The 16923-nt window shown below is 45.9% G+C and overlaps 1 protein-coding gene across 2 annotated transcripts in view; it reads right to left on the reverse strand.

Moving 5' to 3' along the window:
* Positions 1-5661: 5661 nt before the first annotated feature.
* Positions 5662-16923, reverse strand: part of SMG5 (SMG5 nonsense mediated mRNA decay factor) — a 44782-nt gene continuing 33520 nt past the window's right edge. For both annotated transcript variants that reach the window (XM_048828079.2, XM_048828080.2), the window contains exons 17-22: positions 16666-16725; positions 15522-15681; positions 14087-14177; positions 12943-13017; positions 12210-12348; positions 5662-10946 (exon numbers count right to left, since the gene is read on the reverse strand). In XM_048828079.2, the coding sequence (XP_048684036.1) occupies positions 10863-10946; positions 12210-12348; positions 12943-13017; positions 14087-14177; positions 15522-15681; positions 16666-16725 (609 nt within the window). In that variant the 3' untranslated portion in view covers positions 5662-10862. The remainder of the gene's footprint in view (positions 10947-12209; positions 12349-12942; positions 13018-14086; positions 14178-15521; positions 15682-16665; positions 16726-16923) is intronic.

Raw genomic sequence — 16923 nt, forward strand, 5'->3', positions numbered from 1 at the left:
CCAGCCAGGGCGTGAATCTAGAGTGCACCAGCTCGCCACGCAGTAACGGCTGGTGCGGTCGCTGCTACTGTGCAGGGAAAGTCCCTGAGCGCAGCGTGGCGTATGCCTGCTTGAGAACTGCAACATGCTAAGCTGCACTCTAGGGCTTCAGCAGCGTCCACATGGGAAGTTACACATGTGCGGCAAGCTGGCGCTATGGATTTGCCTGCTGGCTTGCCATGCATTATCCTGCCATGTAGATACGACTTCACTGCTGTAAACAAGACACTTGTCACTTGTGAAAATTTCCCCCCAGTCCCTGATTCAGCAAAGCATTTGCACTTGCTTAAAATTAAGCGTGCATGAAGGTTCCTCCCTATTCACCAATGCATTAGGGCATATTTCTCATGCCCCACTAATTGGTCTGTTTCAGAGTAGCAGCCGTGTTAGTCTGTATTCGCAAAAAGAAAAGGAGGACTTGTGGCATCTAAGAGACTAACAAATTTGAGCATAAGCTTTCGTGAGCTACAGCTCACTTCATCGGATGCATGTAGCCCACGAAAGCTTATGCTCAAATAAATTTGTTAGTCTCTAAGGTGCCACAAGTCCTCCTTTTCTAACTGGTCTGTTTGATCCATAAGAGATAACACACCCTATGATCCCTTTTGGTGATCAACATGGAGCTTAGAATGGCAGTACAGGAACGAGACAAGAACAGCTGGGAACAAGAAAGGTTGCACTCCTGTGTTTAGTTGCAGACCATGCTCGACAAGGAGCTGTCAAAAGAAAGGGACAGTTTTACAGGTCTGGGTTTACAATATGGCACTAGTGTTTGCCGGAAGGTGCTCAGGACTCGAAGGCAGATAGTGTGAGAAACTGTAGAGGATGCAGAAGAGAATTGCTAGAATGAGCCAACGTCTGGGAAACCTGCCTTACACTGAGAGACTTGAATAGACTGACCTTTTATGTTCTCAAAGAGAAGGCTAAGAAGTGACTTGAACATGGTCGACAAGTACCTCCACATAGGTACAAGACACCAGATCATAAAGCTTTCTTTAGCAACCAAAGATCCACAAGATCCAATGGCCAGCAACCAAAGCTGGAAATTGTCAAAGGGTGCACGTATTTAGCAGTGAGTGTAATTAACCATTAGAAGTTTCCCAAGAGATGTGCGTGGATTCTCCATCACTTGGAGGCTCTCTATAGAGCTAGACCCGCTCTAGCTCACCCACAAGATATGGGCTGGATTCAGAAATCATTAGATGCCATGCTCTGGGCGATGTTACGCAGGAGCTCAGACTAGATTATTCCCAATGGCCCGTTCTGGTGTTAAACATCTATGAACTTCAGCCATGACCTGCATTTTTAAGAGGGCTGCAGAACTAGCTCCTGGTTAATTTCCTTCGGCTCAGAGCACGTGAGCCGCATCTTGCGGCCCATTCAAGCAGAGGGCAGCCATGGGGCTGATTAGCATTCAGGCTCATGCACATCAGGAATTGAAGCCAAAAAGAGGCTAGCTTTTAAAACCAAACCCTCTCCACTCCAATCCTTTGGGCTAGAATGAATCTCCATAAAGCCAGCCCTGGGATGCCGTATGAGGCATTTCAAACAGGCCTCATGTAACTTTAAGCACCGTTACCAGGAGACTGTAGTTCCTTCTTTAATCCACCTCAGAGGCACAGCATGGGTCAAGCTAAGAATCATGTTAAATGTGTCCATAAAGGACCCTCAAATCCAATTGATTATTTATATTCAAGTAGAGCCAACTGTCCCAGGTGCTCTACAGACATAGACAGACTCTGCCTGGAAGAGCTTACTATTTAAATAGCCAAGGCAAATGAAGGCTGGGAGGGGAAACGGAGGCACAGAGGGAAAGTGATTTGTCCAAGGACACCCAGCAGGTCAGTGGCAGAGCAGAGAGTGGAACCCAGGTCTCCTGACTCACTGGCTGATGGGATGCTCTCTCCACTGGACCACGCTGCTATCCTCTGTCAAACTCTCCCTCGACACCTACACTCGATAACAGTTTGGCATCCGGTGTGCCGAGACTGCTGTTTATATAAATCATCATCATCTCAGGGCCACGCATACCCCCCTCTATACATGGTCGTCTCTTGCCATGCAAGCTGTCTGGGGCAGGAACTGGTTTTGTGATGGGCGTACAGCACCTAGCGCAGGGAGCCCTCCCCCTCCATTTAGGCTTCGAGGCATAACTGCTATAGAAATAATAAATAGCCACGTGGGTTTCAGAAGAGAGCACATGATGAGCAAGTGGTAGAAACAATGACAGAAATCCAGGAGGCCCAGTGCCCCCGTAAACATGACAATCAGATCAAGAAACATTCAGGGGATAGCCATGTTAGTCTGTATCCACAAAAACAACGAGGAGGCCGGTGGCCTTATTGGGATCCAGGAAGTGGGCGGGCGAAGCTCACCCACTGCTAAAGGATCCCCCCCCCAGCCTAAGGGGGAGATCCACAGGACCTGGGAAACCAAGTAATTATGGCACCTTAAAGACTAACAGATTTATTGAAAGCTCATGCCCAAATAAATCTGTTAGTCTTTAAGGTGCCACCGGACTCCTTGTTGTTTTTATCAGGAAACATTGCAAGTGAGCTAGCTAGGACTGTATAACTGTAAGGATTTTCCGAGAGAGCAGTGAAATCCGAAATCCAATTATCTCAATGGGCCAGGCTCAAGATGTCCCATAAAAATATGGCTTCCCCTCCCTCCCCTTCCCACGAGCCCAGCATGCGGTGCTCAGATACGATGGTTGTGAGTGTTGTCGAAGAACCTATCCGGAACAGAATTCTAGCCGGAGGGCTGCAATAAATCCATGGGACAGAAGGGACTCCTGACCCAAATATCACCAGTCACTCCAGGGAGACGGGGGGGGGGGAGGCAGCCATCCAGGTACAGCAAACAAAACCCGTACTGCTGCTTTGCAGCAGGATCTGGCTCAGTTGAACAGGGGCTCGCTGTCTGTATGGAACGAAAACCTTGGTGCTGGGTGGAGGATGTGTCCCGAGAAGCCGCATATTAACGGTGCATCAGGAGCACCAGCCTTTGACCCAGTTGATGCCAGGCATTGTCTTGGTGTGATCAGTCCAAACCAACACCCAGACATTTTAAAATTCTGAGGATGCAGGAGCTGTCCCCGACTGCCCCCCTTTTTGTGCGGCTCCTGGCACGACCATTTAGAAACAGGGCACGCTTCATTCCTCGTTAGAAAGCTGCTGCTCAGCTTATTGTTCTGGAAGGAAATGGAGGGCCTAGTTCTCCTTTGCACTAAGGCCCCTTTTCACCACTGGCAGCATAAAGGAGCCTTAAAGGAAGTGTAATTTACATCTGTGCCCACTTCAGCGGCCCCTGCCAAAGCATTGTAAAGGGGCCTTAGTGTGAACGAGAATCAGGCCCTAAGGCCACCATGGAAGATTTTTAAAAACTGAGGCCAAGATTTTCCAGTGTCTTGTGATTTCGGGTGCCTAGCTTGCCACACACCTTAAAGAAGTTGGGTTATCAGAAGCTGAATGCTCCGCTTCTTTCTGAAAATCAGGCCCCCTTCCAGATGGGTCACACTCTTTCAGTCGGCCCCACCCTGCTGAATGTCTGTCGATATTACTTCCTTGAAAGCAAAGACCTGGGGAAACCGGACTTTTATTACTATTACAGCTGTGCATAGACACCTCAACTGAGAGCAGGGCCCCAGTGTGTCAGACGCTGCCCAGGCCTGGTGAAAAAGAGCCTCTGTCCTGCTCTAACTAGACTAAACAAAGGCAGTATCATTATCTCCATTTCACAGATGGGGAAACAGAGGCAGAGAGATATGGACGGGTTTATCGAAGGAAAGAGATCCCTGCCAGTCTGTGGCAGACTTGGGAACAGAGCCCACCATGTCAACTCCCAGCTATGTGCTTTAACCACAAATTCAAGTTTGGCTAAAGCTGACAATGGTCGTCCTCCTAAAAGATACAACCGCAGGTCAGCTCTGAACCCTGCGTTCTCAGGGCTTGGAACAAAGGTGGCGACCCGTGGTGGAAAGGCTACATTCCAGATGCACCATGACATATGTAGGCACAGCGCAAAGAAACCTGAGTGGAGATCCAGTCTCCCAGGGTGGAACTGATCCCCTCTCCCTCTCAGCTATCAAGTCACTAGTCCACAGCAGCCTTAAAATACCGCCAGAAATGGAGTTCTAGCCGCCTCCCTGGGAGCACAATGACTCAGTATCTTCTCAACCTTTCAGGTTGGCTCTGAATCGAGTGGGAGGTGCCCGGGTGGTAAACACTAGTGACAATTTGACCAAGTGGAAGCGACCCTCCTCCCCTTCCCGATTGCCTTTCATGACGCCCCTAGGATCATGCACTGATTGGAGAAATAGTGGTCTAAGATCTCACTGGAGGGCAACTTTCCCTATTATCTGACCTTAGATCCTTTGATTTATTTCAGCCCATTAATCGCCGCTCGAGCTGGTTGAAAACACGTTCCGTCCCCTCCCCCCCCAGCAAGCAAATGAAAAATTTTCATTATACTTCTAAACAACATTTTCATTTCAAACCAATCTATTTGTTTCCTCAACATTTGAAAAGTTTGAGTGACTGAGTTGAGAGTCATTTTTTCCTTTTGCCACTCTGGAACTTTTTCGAAGTTGGGAGAACTTCTGGAGAAGATAGAGGTGGAAAAAAAGAAGTGACACACACAAACTTGGACATTATTCTTTTTAGTCTACTTGGTGTAAAAAGAAAAAAAGGGGGGGGGACCAAAAATTTGAGAATTCTTCCATTTTCAAAAAATTTGAGATGAAAGATTCCATTTGAAATGAAACATTCCCTTAGAAAAATTCAGTTGAAAATATTTAGCCACAAAAAATATGAGTTTGACAAAACCCCATTCTTTGTCAAAAATTTCCAACTAGCTTTGTTCCTAGTGCATTCAGGTGCTTCTTACACTAGACCTGAGCTTTATTGTATGTTGGAGACCACAGCTCCCATCTGGTACAGCTGAAGTGTTCCTTTATTATAGGAGATTGGGGCCCCATTGTGCTAGGCACTGGGCAAAAAGACAGCCCCTTGTTTCCCAAAGACCGTACACCATCTAAACAACTGTGTAAGCCCCAGTCAATGGGGATTCCACAATGGCCAAGTTGACCAAGAGTCCCACACTAATACTTACAGAATGAGGTACTCGGCCTTTCAATGCTAGGTTGCTGGTTTGGATCAGTAATGACTCAAAAACTTGTTGCCATCCCTGGTTTTGCTTCGGGGAGGGAGCACAAACTTTTCACGCTGCTGCATCTGTTCTGTGGCTCAAGGACTGGAGTCCCAGGGCTGTGTGTCTGGTAACTTTCACAAGCATCATATTCACCAGCTAATACAAAGACAGCGGACTCAGTAGAAAGAGGGATGCCCACTCAGTCTCACCGGAGAGAGCAAAACGACTCATGACATGCCAGGAGCCAATCTAACGAAAGGCAATTTCCTGGCGAGGCAGAACTTGTGCCACGAACTCCCATCTGCGTCTCTGAAGTCAGCGTGAAAATGACATTTAAAAGTGGTTGGAGAAATGTCCAATTTAGCCTGGCAGGCACAGATCTACAAGAAAGGTGCCGTTCTGCGTGCCAGGGATGGACTCAACGATCATAAACAATAAAGGGGAGAAATAATGAATGGAGCGATCAGGAGGTACAAACATCTTGTACTTTATTAAGCCAGTCAATGTGTTCCAACCACGGTCAGACGCATGCCATGAAATCAGAGGTCAAAAGGCCCTGTGCCCCCTGTGTCCCAAATCCTCTTTGAGTTCATCTTATCAGATAACTGACAAGTGTGTGGCGAGGTTCCGCTAGGACACACATCACCTGGACAGTGTGCCCACTCCTCCCTGGTTAATCACCACTGAACTGTGAATCCACAGGCTAGGTGTCGTTTTTGCTATAAAATGTCTGGAGAGTGAGCGTTAGCCTCCTTTGACTCCAACCCAGCAACCATTCTCTCAACATTGGTTGTAATGTTTGCAGAAGCAGAGGAAGGATTGGGTTATGGAAAAGCCATACCCATGGTCATTTCCCTTCTCATCCCGACAGACCTCTGATTTCATCATCAGCTGGTATCCCACTGTATTCCCCCGCCCCCTTTAAACAGCTCCCTTGCTAGATGACAAGAAGGAAAAGCTGAGTCGTTTCAAACGGCATTCAAACAAATCGTGTGACCAGAGTGGGGGAACAGCCTAAAATAAAGAATTTTTGGCACAGCCTACCCATACAGTACAGTGTCCAACACACACCGAACAGCGTTTTTCATCCATAGCTACACATATAGACGGCTGCTGGCAAAACAAACATGTCACCCGCATGAGAAATCAAGGATGACATTAGCCCCCAGAAACCAACAGTCTCCGTGAATGCAGCTGTCGTGCTGAAGCTTCTGGGAATCCAACTCGGTGGAGGGGGAAAAAAGGAAAAGAAAAACAAAGCCCAGAAACACACAAAACGATTAAATTAAAAACAATGGTTTCAACCCCATAAAGCACTTTTTTTTTTCTTTTTACCAGCATAGCGGGTGTTATGACGCTTGAGTTAACATTTCTCCCCCCAGGGGCTAGTTTGGACATGGTCTAAGAAGGTTTTTGGTAGCTACTGAGATAGCACCATTTGCATTAGCAGAGGAAGAGCTCGCAGAGGAAGAGCTGGCTTTGCAAGGCTTGAATGTTGCACTAGGAAAGCGTGGAAGGTCAGTTTGCAGCTACAGCTCAGGGTGGTGCTATTGAACGCTGTGGGAGACTCCTGTAAGACCCGAGCCACAGCGCTAAGCAGCTACGGGCACTAGTGCTGTGGGCCACAATACGTCAACTCTCAGTCCCCCACTGGCCATTTAGTGATCTAGCCTCGGAGAAATACTTGGCATTAGCAACTTCCATTGCTGATCATTAAAAGTGGCCACCTCTGTTTGAGTTCTAGCCTGGGATTTGAGATTCCTGGACCAAGTCCCCTGCTGGTTTAAGTCAGCACAGCTCCAGTTATGCATTTAATCATGGCTGCATATTTTTGACAGACCTGTGCCAACTTATTAGTTGGGAATTTTGGCCCATTGTGAGTTGTGGGATCCAGCATTGAAAGCATCCTCCCCTGCACCTCTCCTGAAAAGAATCAAGCAGTGCCTCCAATTAAAGCCCAATGTAAGAAAATGTTTCATAAGAGGGAACAACGTGCCATCTTCCTCGGTGCCTTGATCTATGGCTGTGCTATTCCACAGACTCAGACGCTATTTTTCATCCCTTTTCCAGTTCAGATTAAATCCGGCAAGGGCACAGAAAGTGTGTTGCTTGCATTGAATCACGGTTGCATGGCCACACATTTTTGAAGGATAAAAGCATGCTTGGGGAGCTTCAAGATGCATCTTTGAAAACTGGCCACCCCTGCCTGAAGCTTCCTATCTCAGCAGAAAGAAGGTTGAAGATGTATACGGAGCAAAAGGGGCGATCAACACTCCTCATGACAGAGGATAACCAAGGGGCCTTTCCCATCCTCCTTAATGACCAAAACTCTTGCGATATGACCAAAAATACCCTTTAGACAGGCAGTGCATCAAGACAGGGATGTTTTATAAAATACAGACACACACTCCCCCCTTTAAAAAAAAAAATCATGCCTTGATTTCTCTTTCTGGACACACGAAGGGGGATCTCTTTTTAGCTCAGCAACGTTTATTGTTACAAAATAAATTTGAGGTTAAAAAAACACCTTCAAAAAATGAAATTTAAAAATGTCTTGCACAGCCCCACTGCAACTGTCAAAACAGCCCCCCATCAACAGCCTGCTCAAACAGTCACTCCATTTCAAAAGACAAGGAGCTGTGGCATCAAGCTGGACATCACTTCTCCTCTTCCCTAGCATCATCCTCATTTCCTGGTCACATTTGTGCAGTGCTGGGTAGCTGCTCCACACCCCTATTCTATCCATGATCTCTGCCTCACAAAGCTTGGCTCTAGGATTCCAGTCCCAATTTTGGGTTGCACTGTTGCCTTGGAAATCATAACTAACTGCAGTGCCAATGGATCTGTTTGCTGGGGCCTGGTTTTCAGTTTCTGCTTCACTTGCACTGCTTTTCCCCCCCCTTAATCTCATCCGTGGCCATTGGAATATGCTACATCTGAACAGCTCCCATCCTGGGCTTTAGACATTAACTGCAGTAGAACTATTCCCATTTCTTTACAAAACCAGAACAGCATGTCTCAGACGGCACCCCCGGAAGGGAGAAAAAAATAAATATTTCCGAGGACTAGAGATGTAATCAGCTGTGACAAAGCTTCATTTAGTGCAGATCTTGCTTCCGCTACAACTCACTCATGGCTGTGGGTTCCAGTTTGCGTCCTACCAAGAGGAGCTGGGCAGAACACCCAAGTCAGAGAGAAGTCTGATCCACCAGACAGAATTCAAGATGACCTAGACGTGTGGGTGAGCGGGGAGTGTACTTTAATGCACTGGTCAGCATCATGTCAAAAACAGGGACAGAATTGCAGGGGGTGAATTGGTTTCACCTTCAAAGCTACACCGCTCTGGCTCGTACAACTCAGGTGGGAGGGTTCTGATGGAGACATCATACACAGGGTAGGTCTTTTTTTACTTTTTGCATCTCCATTACATAAAAACATGAGCTAAACAGAAACAGACCTGATAAAAGAAAATAGCTGCACGTGTGTGGGAAAGGATAAATGCCATGCACTAAACTCCACCTGGGGACATACCACAGCTGAAATCTGTTTGTAAACACAGGAAGCCTTCAGAAGCGGGTGAAAGCCCCCATTCAGCACTTTTGCTTACGCTGTCTTCTTGGCATGGCCTAGTAAAGCACCACAAGTTTCAGGTGAAGACATAAAGAGAAAATCGGTTAGTAACACTGACCCCTTATGCCCTCCTCTGCTTTCCAAAGGAATAAAATCACCTTTAAAGCACACTGGCTTTCCAAGGCCTTTCATCTGAGCAACAAGGCTGCTGGCTGCAAAATGATCTAAGCTGCAAAGTGGATGAATCCTGTGGGATTCATACTGGTCTGAAACCAAAATGGGACATTTTGCAATTCTGGTATGATGCGTTATGCTGGGAAATCTGCAGGTATTGCAAATGGTTATGTTTTCAAATGGTCCATTCATAGTACACTATTAATAACCAGTTATAGCAGCTTCTTGTCAGGCCAAATTAAAAAGAGCTGGACCAGTGGGTTAAACTCATTACTTGCATAGTTGCTGCTGGTTCAAGTGGATGGGGACATCTGGTCTGAAAATACAGGGACACAGATCAACAGAGATGGAACTTCTACCCGGTGCTTCGTGATCTTTATAGCAATGTGCTTTTCATTTATAGGTATCAGTGTTACCAGAAGTCAGATGGAGGATGCGTAGAGAGGGTGCAGGAGAGAGGTTTGTAAATTTACCTCGCAGGAAACAAAGGGAGCTGATTCCAGCATCTGCACAGCTATTGCCTTCCCTTCCTTTATGGATGCTGTTGTACTGATTGAAAGGCACAGAACAGTCCATGAGCCAGCTCCGGATGACACTGACTTGCAGTGACCACTGCATTTCCCCCTCCTGCTCCTAGGGACTACATAAGCTCTGCAAACCCCTCGTTTTACACAGAAGAAGCTGAGTCCGAGAGCAACTGAAGAGACCATTGATAAGCTTAAGAAAATCCTCTGTATCCCCTCCTCCCCCAACATCCCACTGCAAAATAAGGAAGAGGAATTAGGGACCGTTTGGAGAGGTTTTCAGGTCCGATTTGTCTCTTGAGTCTCAGCAGGCTCGAGCCAAATCAACAACCCTTGCCACTGTCTAAGCATCCAATGCAGCTCCATTACGACTACCAGCAACTAGCCTGGATTGCATTCAACCTGTACCCTCCCCTGCACAAAGACCTAATGCTGGGGGCGGGGGTCGTTTAGGAGGAGGAACAAATCCTTTCCTCCGATTCTCTCAAACAGCCCAAGCTAGACCTATCATGGCTCACAAAACACGCAACAAGTACAAAAGCAAGGAATGCACACCAAACTCCTAGCGGGATAGGGAAGGTTTCCGTCTGGTGCTTTTCTCTACAGGCAATAATCACTTTGCACTCCCCCCAGTATGGAAAGGGCCGGAGAGGAATAAATATATTTGTTCCTAAAACTTTTTTTTTGCTTTTCTGTTTAAAAATAGCATCATCATTTCCTTGTTCTCTTTAATTCTTTAACATTTGAAGAGGATGCAGAAACCCCAAAGGAACTCCACTTTTTTAAATATGTGTATATATATATATATATGTGTGTGTGTGTGTGTGTATATATATATATATGTATACACACATATACATACACACACACACACACATATATATGCTAAGAATTAAAAGAAAGAAGATGGAAAAATTAATTAAAAAGGTGTTCATTTTCCTATCACCAGATTCCCAACAAAGAGCACTCTTTGGAACTTTGTCCCCAGCCCCGGAGGCTAGCCCCTTCTGTGTTCCATTTCCACTGCCGTGGTTTTGGCTTGTTTAAATAAAGTACATACAGGGAGCTGCCTGACTATTGGGGACGACCAAGCAGGGGGATGAACGACTGCCCGTCTCTCGCCCATCCCTGCCGACCGGGAGAAGGGGAGATCTCTTCTTGGCCTCGCTGAGGTGTCTCTCTTCTCAGAGCAGTTGGCGCTGTTGGAGATGTACAGTCGTCTGTTCATGGTGTGGGTTGTGGGTGTTTTGTGTGCGTGCCGGAACTGGATTTGTTTTTCTCATGGTTGCTGCTGCTGCTGCTTCTTCGTGTCAAGTCTCGCCTGTGTTTTGTTTCCTTCGTTCAGACACCGCGCGTTCTGAGAGGGGGAGAGAAAGGTACACCAACCCGATGCCCTTCTGACCATCAGCCCATCTCCTTCCACTGCTTGTAGAACTCCAGAACATTTTTTATTTCTACACTGGCACTGGCTGCTGCCTGGATAGCAGACTGGAGACAAAAACAAGACAATCACACACAGAGGGAATTTTTTCCTGCATTGCCAAGACAGCAGACTGGATGATACTATCTGTGTAGGCACTTACATGACCACCCACCACCATGGGATGGTATTAGCCTCAACACCCTTGTGTGAGAGAGAAGTGTTATCCTTCAGTCCCAGAGTGATTAAATGACTCACTTTAAGTTCCACATGGAACATGTGGCAAAGCCAGGAAATGAACCCAGGTCTCCTGAGCCCCAGTCCAGTGCCTTCACCACAAGATCAACCTCCCTCCTCAGTTTAAAAGCTCTTTCCCTTCCCTACTGCCAATGGAAGGAGAATTTTTATTTTATTAGGTAGTTCAGAGTTAGATTTTAATTTTTCCTTGACTCTGTGTGTGGGGCAGGGGAAGACATCAGTAAAATATCATGGAACGTTGGCATGGGAAAAGCCCACTGGTCTCCCAAAGTAATCTATCGTCCAACCACCACAATAGAGTCTCCAGAACTTTGTCCACCAAATTTAAATCTCCTAAGGAACGGGGCTTTTTGACTGAGGCTGACTGAGCTCAAAGTTGGGAAACATTTCCTGACAGCCTTCTCAAATTCTCTTTGTCATTTTTTTCTCTAATTACATGAAATTCCGCCCCTTTGGCCCACCCTGAACAATTCCTGTACACAACATGGAACTATGTTTTTAGAAGTTTTGCTGTTTTCCATCCTCAAGAGCACAAGATCAGTGACAAGAGAAGAACCTGGAAAAGGGGCACACTTTATTCCTTATATAGGAAGCCACAGCTCTTCCAAAGGGGGCACAGCCTAAACAGAGGCTGAGATTTTCAAAGCAGAGAAGGGGATATAGACATACAATTGCCATTTCAATTGATGGGAGTTGGGCGTCTAGGCAGCTTTGAAAATCTCAGCAAAAGTGCCCATGCAGAACCAAAACCGTCGGATTTGTATTCACCCTAGGGCCCCTTTACGCTGCTCAGACATCATAAAGGGGCTTTAAAATGGTGTAAGTTACAGTTATGCCCATTCCAAAGACCCCTTTGCGCTACCAGTGTAGTGTAAAGGCGCCCTACTGCAAACAAAAATAAGGGCCACGATTTATAACCCAGGCTTGTGGAAAAAGAGTGCACTTACTAGACCAGGCAGAAAATACACTTGCAGAAAGGATGCTGATGATGAAAGGAGTTTTTTCCCTTACCTGGGGTCAGGAAGGATTTTGTCAGTTGTTGTAACCCAGTTACCTTATTCTGAGACACTGACCTGCATGGGTGCAGAGAATTTGCTTGGATCATCCGGCTGAAAGCCAGTTATGATGGTAACCATCCCTGTGGTGTCATCCTCTCCGTTCCCTTGGGACACAGTCAGCTGTTTGCAGCTGTCCAATATTTTATAGAGGTTCCTGTCACATTGATGTAAGAAAAATCAAATCGCTATTTGTGTCTGTGCAAACAGATACTGATTTCACTTATCCACAAAAGCATAAAAGTTTATACAGCTGCAGGGCAAGCTTCATCCTAGCAGTGCAGTGTCTCTCAACCCCATTATTTGTATTAAAAGTAGCACTGAGAGGCCCTGAGATCATGACCCCACCATGCACACCCATTATATGAGAAAGTCGCAGCCCCAACTGTCTTATAATCTAAATAGACAAGACAGACAAAGGGCAGGAGGGAAACTGAGGAAGAGATAAAGGAAGTGACTTGCCCAGCAGTCTAGTGGCACAGATGAGAATAGAACCCGGAGTCCTGAGTCCCAGTGGGACTAGTTGCATGAGTATGGGTTGCCAGATTTGATCCTCCTCCAGTAGATAAGACACTGGACCTCACAGCCCCTTTGATTTGCAGGTTTAAAACAATCTGAAGAATAGGATCAAATCTAGCAATCCAAATTTATGTAACTAGTCCCAAAGGTGGCACCTCATCCCAAAACCCACCTGGCACGCATGTAATGAGAAAGTAAGAACTCCAAAGGTTGTGCTAAGCTGTAACCTTACCAGGCATCTAAATCCTGTCTCTTCAGTTTATGCCTCTCAAAGTTTTTCCCAACATCTTTCTGGCAACGAATGTACCTGAGGAAAGAGCAGATTTGCTGAGTCCACATGGAGGTTACTAAAAGGGAAAATGTCAATATTTTAAAGCAAAGGAAGTTGTATGATTCTAAGCATGTTGGTTTCCTTGGTACTGCTGGATGTTTACCAAAAGCAGGTGCTCCCCTGTCACCCAGCTTGCTTAGGTCCCATTTGAAGTTCCTCATGGCTTTCTCTAGTCTCAACTAACCTAAATAATTTGATGTTCCTTCAAATGTAGATACCTCACTGTTTGCACATCACCAGATCAGTGGCATGTAAAGTGCCATCAGCCCTAACACAGATTTCTGGGTCATGACACCATTAACCTTCTGACATTTTACAAGCTGACCATTTATTCCTAATCTTTGTTTTCTGTTTCTCAGCCAATTTCTAATCCATAACAGTACTTTGCCTCTCACCTCATGACTCCTTAGTAGCCTCTTGTGAGAAACTTTGTCAAAGACTTTCTAAAGATCAAATAGATTAGAACACGCAGTTTTCCTTTATCCAATGTGTTGACTCAGTGCACGCGAGTAGACCAGAGAGGAACAATTTCCAGCATCACCCCAGTGGCCTTTTTCTAAAGATAGGACCAGACAGTGGCAAATATCGGACCGCTGATATAAAACCTGATTTTAAGGAAAGTTTGCATATTCTGTTAGCCACTCAGCCGCTTCGTTCTTAAGGGGATTTGATTACATTCTATATGCTTGAAATTCTGTTGGAAAAACCATTCCCCAATTCCTGTCCTAAAATGCTGTGCATCAATAAGCAGCTGCAACTTCCCACACCAGAAGTGGCTGCATTTCATTACTAAGTAACGTGGTCCCTACAGGTACACAGAGATGGTCAGACAGTCGTGTGTTTTGGGATCCATCCATGAACCACATTAAATCATTGTGCTGCCAGTGCCCTCTTCGTACTGCCCTGGTATACATTTAACTGTGCCCATTTCCCATTCTGTTCTTATTCTGTGTTCTATCTGAACAAAACACCATTTATTTGAAGGACTTTTTCTACATAAGAAACAGATACATTTATTTTAAAACCAAAGGGAAAGGGTATTTACCTGTTTCCCTTTTTAAATTCTGCCTCTAAATATCGGATGCTGTCGCGAGCGCCTGCATTCTCCTTTTTCAGGAAGTCTAAACCATCAATCACTAATAAAAAACAGAAGTGAGAAAGTTAGTTTGCTCGTGCCTTTTGCAGGTTAATCCTACATGTGGCATGAACTCTAGGAGCTGTGGAATTGCCTCTGGCAGGTGGCAATAACTTTATGCTGCTGCTAAATACAAACTAATCAGCTGCTGACCTGGACCTTTCTCCAGTTATTAGCTGATGAACCATGTTAGACTCCAGCCTGAGCTACAAATAAAACGGCCAAAGAAGGACCTATGCAATGATTTTCAGCTGCTACTCCTGAGGCAAGGAGCCTTTTTCAGTAAAACATAAATCTAATTAGTGCTGGGAGTAAGCACTGAACTCACAGCCCTTGGGAATAGGATCCTCTAGCCACAAAACAGGGCAAGTCAGGCTCCCCTACAATGTCCCAACATTGCTCTAACTCTGACCTGAAGAGCTCACCTTCCTAGGGGTAAACAGGAAGATCAGTTTCCATGAAACATTAAGTCCTTGATCTCTGCTGAGAATGCAAACAAGGGTGCCAGTGAATGCCAGCTGTGGCCAGTGGTTTGAGATGTGGACGTTTATTTATAAAGTGTCGTGAATATACATGGGGAACTATGCAAAACAGAGAGAGAGTCCCTGCCCCAAAGACCTTGCAATCTATAGGAAAACCAACATGGGATAGAAGTTCTGGTGCAGGAAACCAATACAAGGAGGATTTATGGAAGAAACAGGATTTAAGGAGTGGGGTCTGAAGAAGGAAAGGGGGGTGTATGGCAGACAAGAACAGGTTGTTCTAAGTTCACAGGGTATTACAAAGTGATGCACAAAGTTGGGGGGGAATATGTAGTATTTATAGCTATTTTCATCCTCAAAGCCCTTCACAAACATTAAGGAAATGGGAACTTGCCCACCACCTCATTTCACACAAATCACAAAAACAGCCACCACAAATCAGGCAAGGCACATAGCAATGTGAGCTGAACCCGAGGTAATTTGGTTGTCATAAGACTGAATAGATTCCCCCAGCACACCAGCTAAGCCAACCATTCTCCAAAGCTCTGCAACACAGGGGCTGTCTTTGCCTCAGCTTTCTAAGAGTCACTAACCTCCTTGCACATTTATACAAGAACACTGGATAAGTTTTGCAGGGGAAATCCAGACACCAGTGTTCCCTCTGACCTACTGGAGGTTGCCGAGCTACTCACGAACCATGAGCCCGATTTCCAACAGAGCTCAGCACCTGACACCCACCTCCTGTTCTCAGCCGGGGGACAGAGAGGATTCTCCATTGTTCTCAAAGGGAGCGTGACTCTCTTGAAAGCCTTTGGGCTTGAACCCCTTCAAAACCACACACGCAAACAGGAGCCTAATTGTACCTGTTCGAGGGATGATGATGATGAACCTGCCGCTGGTAGCTAACTGCCGGATGATGTTGAGGTGCTGGCAGAGAGCTTGGGTGTCTGGGACAAGATAAGGAGACATGGCAGACTGAGCTTTGGGCTGTTGGAGACTCCCCTCCAGCTGAGAAACCTCCAGCTGAAACAGGATAGCAGCAATACCAGATTAGGAATTCATGCAGAAACAGAAAGAGTGATGGTCCTCCTGTCATGTGCAGCCCAGCCCCTCCACTTCCCCAATCGCATGGCATGAGCCCGCCTGATCCTGACAAATGTGTTCCCTGGGCCAGCGGATGGTGAAAACTCTCCCAAGGCGAGGTATAAATTCCCTCTCAGCCTCAAATCAGGCCGTAAATTCGACTTTCTGCATCTGAGCAAGAATCACCTTGGTTAAGGGTTCCTGCCTGTACTGAGTCATCCTTGGTGCCTGAGTAGACTGACCGTTTTTATCTGTCACTCCATTAATGTGGCATCTACACAAACTCCACATACCTCTGAATATTTCCATGAGCCAGACCTTTTATTCCTTTCTTGACAAAAATAAGCTGTTCAAAGAGTCTCCCTATCTTTACAGAGAGCATATATAACATGTACAGCACACATCTGGTATATACCTTTATGGAGTTCTCCAAATCTGTACTCACAGGGGCACCTAATGGTGATGATACTACCTTGTGTTTGTACAGTGCCTTGCATCTCAATATCCCAAACGACTGACTAACGTCTTACCAAAGGCCCTTGAAATGCGTATACCTGTTTCCAGAGGGGTAAACTGTGACAGAATGGGAGATCTTTGCTAAGGTCACAGAGCAATTGAGGAGCTGGGCTGGAAATAGGACCCAGGAGTCCTGATTGTTAGTACCCCTGCTCTAACCACGCCTCAAATCAGACAGTACTGTTTTAAGAGGCAGATCTCTACAGTTTTTATTACACTAGGTCAAAACAGAGGGGCTGACCTGTTTGGGGTTTTTTAAGAATGAGATGTGAACAATTATGACCAGAAAATGATTTTTCCATAAGTGTACCAAATAGAAGATTGGCAGGCCAGGTTCATTCATGCGCTTGGACATTTAACTCTAAGTTAACAGACCTGGTGGTTTAGTTGAGAGCTGGGATCTCATACCTGCAGTCGGAGCTGAGCCATGTCTCTCATTAACCTGTTCCGACGAGCTTCCTCCGCAGCCTAGTTTTAAAAATAGAGTTGAAAATAAAATTAGCAGGAAGAGTGTGGGCTAGTGATTAGCATGTACTTCCAGAAAGGTACTGAGAAAAGGGGAACAAATCGCTCAAGGGACTGGTAAAGGGAGAGAAACTGTTTGCCTCCAGGTCACCAGCTTGAATCCAACCCAAGCCAACCAGGACAATTGTTACCATCTGAGGG

Source organism: Caretta caretta, chromosome 24 (genome assembly GCF_965140235.1).
Source record: "Caretta caretta isolate rCarCar2 chromosome 24, rCarCar1.hap1, whole genome shotgun sequence".
Classification (NCBI taxonomy): Eukaryota; Metazoa; Chordata; order Testudines; family Cheloniidae; genus Caretta; species Caretta caretta.